General features: G+C 38.3%; 1 protein-coding gene across 1 annotated transcript; it reads right to left on the bottom strand.

Annotated features, from left to right (window-relative positions):
- Positions 1-5,864: 5,864 nt before the first annotated feature.
- LOC128105466 (cytochrome c) lies at positions 5,865-6,759 on the bottom strand. The gene has a single exon (XM_052730649.1). The coding sequence runs from the start codon at positions 6,729-6,731 to the stop codon at positions 6,414-6,416; it is 318 nt and encodes a 105-aa protein (XP_052586609.1). The 5' UTR covers positions 6,732-6,759; the 3' UTR covers positions 5,865-6,413.
- Positions 6,760-7,005: the final 246 nt, after the last annotated feature.

Genomic DNA, 7,005 nt, shown 5'->3' on the forward strand with positions numbered 1-7,005 from the left:
ATCAGAAAATAATAATTTGGTATAATATGAGCACTGATAGTCTTATTCATTAGATGCTTAGAGCACAAACTTTGAACCTAGGTACAGTGAAATTCGAATCCTTAATCATAAATATCCAAGTGATGAGACACAGGCCAGTCTCTGAATAGAAGGGTGACCTTGTCCATGCATACGTATGTACACATACACATATATACACTGTAGCTGAAGTTTTCCTGTGTCCTGGCCTGCTGGCAATTGGGACAAATCTCTGCCACTCATGTCCCCCAAATAAATACACAGAGACTTATACTACTTATAAACTGTATGGCCATGGTAGGCTTCTTGCTATCTGTTCTTATATCTTAAATTAACCAATTTCTATTAATCTATACCTTGCCACGTGGCTCGTGGCTTACCGGTAACTTACATCTAGTTACTCATTGCAGTGGCTGGCAGCATCTCCTGACTCAGCCTTCTTCCACCCAGGATTCTCCTCTCTCCTTGTCCCGTCTACACTGTCCTTTCTGCCTGGCTACTGGCCAACCAGCATTTTATTTATCAATCAATCATAGCAACATATATTCACAGCATACAGGACATCTCACAGCACTGCACATATGTTCAATAATAAATATATGTCTGTTTTTCTAATTATATTTAAATCTATACATTTGTATGTGTGCAATCTAGTATGTTTTTGAAGATATTATATATTTTTATTTGTTTTCTTTCCTGCACATTACATTTGTAGTTTTCTTCAGTTTTCACTCTTAACGGAGGAAAAGGAAACACATTTAAAGGAAAACCACTGTGAATATCAGACTATATATCTCTAAGCATTAAGTTCTACCCACATAATGGAAACACCACCACCCACATTGAAAAGGAAGATACATTTAAAATGTTAACTATCTGAAATAGAAATGCAAAAATTAAAGCTAACCTATTATTGCAGTAAACATTTCAGGATCTAGATATTATTTCCAGTGCTTTAAGCATGGGCTGGTTAGATTTTCTTATCAACTTAATACAATCTCAAGTCACATGGGAAGAGGGAACCTTAACTGAGTTATTGTCAAGACAACAGAGAGAGAGAGAGAAGAAGAAGAAATCTCAAAGTTGGGTGGTATCCTGCTTTAAATTACAATGGCCTCCATAAACATTTGAGTGCTTAGTTCATACTCAGTGAAACTCTCTGGGAAGGATAAGGAAGGCTGGCCTTGTTCAAAGAAGTGTGTCACTGAGTGTGAGCTTGAGGTTTCAAAATTCAAAACCATGTCATTCTCAGTTACTTCCCTCTCCCTTTCTCTCTCCTTCTCCCTCCCTCCCTCCTCCCCTACCCCCACCCCGCTCTCTGACTGACTGTATCTAAGGACATAAGCTCTAAGCTGTTGTTTTAGCATCAAGACTGACTGTCTGTTGCCATGTTTCCCACCATAAGGATCACAGACTCGCCTCTGAAACTGTGATCCCTCAACAAACCATTTCTTTTATAAATTTCCTTGGTCCTGGTGTGTCTTCCCAGGAACAGAAAATTACCTAAGATGGGTGGGAAGGTGTGGTTAGGTAGACTTGGTTATGTTTACGGGAAGAGTTGCAGTAGGAAATGAATATGTTCAAAATACAATGCATGAAAAATCTCAAAGAATTAATAAAATATTGTTAAAATTATCAGGTTGATCTGTGGCTGTGTAGTAAGAAATTGTCTTGATTGATGATTTATATGGGAAGGTGCAGCCTGCTGTGGGCTGTACCCTCCCTTATCAGGTGGCTCTGACCTATATATAAAAGCTGGCTTGAAGAAGCCAGAAAGCAATCCAGTAAGTGACACTCTTATATGGTTTTTGTTTCAGTTCCTTTCTTGAGTTCCTGCCCTGACTTCACTCAATGATGGATTGAATGTGTAATGATGGAATGAAGGTGTAAGCCAAATAAACCCTTTCATGCCCCCAAGTTGTCTTCGGTCTAAGTGTTTCATCACAGAGTCAGAGAAGCAGCTAGAACAGAGAATATTATCTAGAAGAAGAGGCCTCTGTCACTTAGATATATATCTCCAGAAAGTGGCTGTCTGGATGGTTCTGATGTCTCTGCTTGGAAATAGTGATATAAAAGCCTATGACCCATGCTTTTGAGGAATGCTGTCATTTTGTGTGCTAGAGGTGTCACTGAGAAGCTCTAGGGCTGCTTCGATTAGTACTGACAAGTATTTCCAACCTGGGATGACATAGCAAGACCAGGAAACGGAAAGAGGCAAATGCAGTGAGCAGAAAAATCGTATCTTTCCTCAAGCCTTGCTGTCTTCTTCCAGCAACTTTTATTGGTAGAGTTCAAGAGATATCCTGCTGGCAAAGCAGAAATACAGGTTTTCAGAATTTCAGGAACACCAAACAGAGTCTGGAAAGATCATTTGGCACTAGAGAGAACTGCTTAGCTGTTGGTAAGTACAAGAAAGAAGGAAGACTACCTAACTCATCCAATTTCTTTTCAGAGGAAATTTTTTATATGATTTCTCCAAAACTTGCTTTTTACTATTATTATAAGCCTTAGTATACTTTACTACCCCAAACCTGTTTTGATTAACCATAGGCCAGTACCCATTCCCACACCTTCACATACCTTACTGAGTGATGTCCTGAAGAAAACTATCCATGCTGCACCTTAGTATGGCACCATTTAAGCACAACAAACACATCATCAAAAAAACAAGTCATGCAAGCTCTAAAGTAAAACAGATGTTCCAATTCCCACTCTTATCTGCAGGCACTTTAGTACCTAACTCCATAGCTCTAAAATTAAGTTGTAAATCTCTATAAAATGGTTAGATCAGTTATTGCAAATTGCTTGGCCCATTAAACAGTTCTTAAGTTTGTATTCCTCCATGTCCTGACTGAGCACTGGGAGAAATTTCAAATCTTGACCCTGGTTATTATCTTATTTGGCTTTCTGAAGGATGTAATAAAATACTATGACAAAAGCAACTCAGGGGAGAAGGGGTTAGTTTGGTCCACAATTTGAGAACAAAATCTGTAATGGTGAGGAAGTGTGGTGGCAGGAGCTTGAGGCACCTGGTCATGCTGCGGCTGTAGTCAGCAAGCAGAGAATGACTGGGATTATAGTTCATGTTCTCCTCCCTTCAGATATCATCTAAGACCCAGGCCCAGTTAATGGTACTACGAACACTGGGAGGGTATTCACATCTCAGTTAATCAAGATTATTCCTCACAGATACACCCAGAAGTTCATTTCCTGGCCGATTCTAGATCTCATTAAGTTGACAATGAGATTAACCATCACAGGTAGCCAATGACTTGTTGAACTGCTCATGATAGGTTCCTTGACTATTCCAATAGACATATTCTTGATGTGGACAATATTATTTCCTATTTCCTTCAAGGTCTGATTAAAATTTGTAATGTTCCTGGGTAACTTTATAGATTAATATATTTCATTATTTTTTAATAAAATTGAGTATAACATAAATACCAAGAATGTCAATTCTACCAAATTCTTATTGATAGAAAACCTTCAATTAAAAGATTGCTTTAGCACGGCTTATTCTATAGGTTAATAAGGTTAATCAAAGAATAAGGAAACAGGATTGAGCCAAATCCATTTATAATTACAAACTCATTTTATTAAATGGCAACCAATTAATAGATAGAAGGATGGGGAATAAAGAGTGGGCATTTCTTGTGTTCTCTCATTAACAAACCAGCTTTAGTTAATGAGAAGGAATCATCACCCATGTTCTTTTGAAAAGTGACCATATCCCTGTTAGATCTCCTAAGTTCCTCAGTATTAGCATCAGCATATGAAGACAAATACTCAGGCTTCCCGGGAGCTATAAATAAAATGACAAGGTTGAAAAGTACTACTCCTCTCTGGCCAGGGATTGTTTCTCATTGAATCCCCTACCCCAAAGTAAAGAAAGAAAGCTTTCCTTAGCTTTGGGGGATTGATTAACCTCAATAAATGCTCAGAAACTGAACAGCATTGTAAAGGCAAGAAAATAAAATTTCAGCGGCAACTCAGAGGTGACAGTTTTTAGACACAACTGCCTAAAAGAGTTAATTTCCAAGATTATTATTAAATTTCAATGGAAAGTTTTGAGACCACCAAAGAAAAACAACACGTGTATGTTTCAGCATGGTGCTACATGACGTGATTACATGAGAGAAAAATTTAAATCTCAGTCATTATTAATAATCAAGGAAAATATTATTTTTCCCCTGTGTGACATTTGACCTATTACATAGAGCTCAGATTTATTTTCTTCTCCTTATAAAAACTGTCTGCTCCGAAACATTTGGTCAGTCAGTTTAAGCTAACACACGGCATCATGAGAATGGTAACTGCCAAATGCTGCAGACTGTGTGTTGAGCAGAAGGTTTCAGTTCTTCCCAGACTATTTGCTCTAATTAATTCTTCATGTCTACTTCCCTCAGAAAAAAAATTCAAACTATATCTATCTTAGCTCACTTGGACTGCTCTACCAAAATATCTTAGTCTCCCTAGCCACTAGAGGCGGGTATGACATCCGGTGAGGGCTCCTCCCTGCTCTAAAGATGATGTTTTTCATATCTTCACAGGAAAATGAGACAGAAGGATACACCAAGTTTGTTTTACAAAGCAAGCTGCCATTCCAGAGAGTAGAGTCTTCATGACATTGTCACCTGAAAAACACTACTACTGTAGAGCTGAAGTTTCACCACGTAATGTTGAAGAAGACGGAAACCCAGACCATAGCAGAACAGTACTACCATCCAACATGGGGGACTTGCTTTATCCTCCAATACAGATAGAATCATATATTACTGCTTTTTAAACTATCCCTTCCAGATGCTGCCTTGCCTTAAGTTCAAACTTACTATCTTCTAGCCACTACTATATTACAGGAGAATTTTTACACTACATACCATTCTATTCTCTCATCTTCCTAAGTTAACAGTGGTGAGACTTCCCAGAGCCTTCAGTGACCTCTCCTTAAATTTCCTCACAGATACTCATCAGTGCCCCGGCCAGGGGCTGGTGTATCAGCACCACAGGGGGTTAGAAATCATCAGTACCAGCAGTGCTGCTGTCTTTGTGGGAATACACGCTTCTGAAGCAGGCAGGAAGCAAGCAGGAATTGCCTTGAGGCCAAAATGTTGATCTCAGCACAGAACCTTGAATATTTATGCATCTTCAGTCTCTGTATTACCATGTTATAGCCAGAAGCTGAAGGAGAAGAAAAAGTGTCTGGACTGATCACGTTCTTATTCCAAACAATGATTTTCTTTATGATGGTGTGGTCCCTCTTCTCTTTCTCCTATTAAAATTCCTGGACTCCATTTCTAGATATTTTGTAACAAGTGCTTTGTCAGTCAAAAAGAAGGAAACCATCCTCTTAGAGTGGACACGGTTTTACATCATGTGCCAGATGCAACTTCAAAAAGCCATAAACTATTTCGGCTAATTCCTGTCAGACACGACAGCTTAAAATCAATCCCATGAAATTTAAAACCGTTGTCTTTGGCTGAAATTCTCAGGTGTTAAAATGAATAACACTAAGTAACTACATCCAGCACGTCAATTCATTTTATTGCTTAGGATGTTTGCTTAGCAGCTTATCCTTGGGAGCCAATCAGATTGCTGTTCCACTCAAAATTTTGCACAATACTGAGATTTTTTTGAACAGGTATTTTATTCTATCAAAATATTTTAGACCCAACTATGTTTTTCTTCACCCAGAAGTTTGTGCTTATTAAATTATTATCCAGACTAATAATTTAAATTTTCTAGTTTACAAAATAATTTCGGATTTGAATGTACATGAACACAGCAGACTTATAGGTGAGCTAGGAATTGGCGGTGCTATAGTGTGATTTTTTTTTTTTAAGAAGTGCTAAATACTCTTTATTTGATATTATACATAGATCACAGTAAGTGCCTTTCAATAGTGAAAGGCAGCATCCTTTGACAGGGAATTCTAATTAAAATGACATCATCAAGTCAAGAATAGACAGTTGCTTCCTGGCATTCCATTGCCTGTAACAGGCCAGTGAATACAAACTGAAACACAGGTGAATCTTCTTGTTTCTGAGAGAGTGACAGAATTTTCCCAGTGTTTAAACATATCCATATTCCCAGTTATATAAATTTAAATATAAAACCATTCAACAGGTTTGAGGTGACACCCCATCTTTGTGGAAAGTATAACTTTAATAAGTCCAATCCGATCTGGAGAAAGGGAGAGCTGTGATAGTAACTGGAATTGTTATTTTTAAAAAAGATCATATCCACTTTACTATAAGTCATTTTTACTTAAATCAGGACCGTCCCAACAAAAACATTGTTAGCCATTCATGATCTGAATTTTGATGTATGAATTAAATTATGGTACACATTAAAAGTCATGAGACATTTGTTTTGTAATAAATAAGGCAGTGGAATTACTCATTAGTAGCCTTTTTAAGATAAGCTATTAGGTCTGCCCTTTCTTCCTTCTTCTTAATTCCAGCGAAGATCATTTTTGTTCCAGGGATGTACTTTTTGGGATTCTCCAAATACTCCATCAGGGTGTCCTCTCCCCAGGTGATGCCTTTGTTCTTGTTGGCATCTGTGTACGAGAATCCAGCCGCCTGACCAGTCTTCCTCCCAAACAGACCATGGAGATTTGGTCCAGTCTTATGCTTGCCTCCCTTTTCCACAGTGTGGCACTGGGCACACTTCTGAACAAAAATCTTCTTGCCTTTCTCAACATCACCCATTTTTATTTTGCTCCCGGGTGATCAACACCATGATCGCTACGACCCGAAGATGGACGGACGTCCGCTCACTCGATGGTTTATTTTTTAAGGAAATGAGTCATCCTGTAAATGATAACACTAAGTATCTGCAGCTGGCTACTCACCATAAAAAGCAGTCATAGGTCTTTCCAAAGAAGGTAAGGAGAAGCAGAGTGCTGTTGACTTGCTAAATCCTTCACTGGGCTTTGACAGTGTTTTGTCAAGATCTTCATCAAAGATTAAAGTAAACTATACA

This window comes from Peromyscus californicus, unplaced genomic scaffold, assembly GCF_007827085.1.
Source record: "Peromyscus californicus insignis strain IS unplaced genomic scaffold, ASM782708v3 Scaffold_9__1_contigs__length_137607984, whole genome shotgun sequence".
Classification (NCBI taxonomy): Eukaryota; Metazoa; Chordata; class Mammalia; order Rodentia; family Cricetidae; genus Peromyscus; species Peromyscus californicus.

Coding starts and splice junctions, on each gene's coding strand:
- LOC128105466 (XM_052730649.1), bottom strand. CDS start 6,731: ATGGGTGATGTTGAGAAAGGCAAGAAGATTTTTGTTCAGAAGTGTGCC.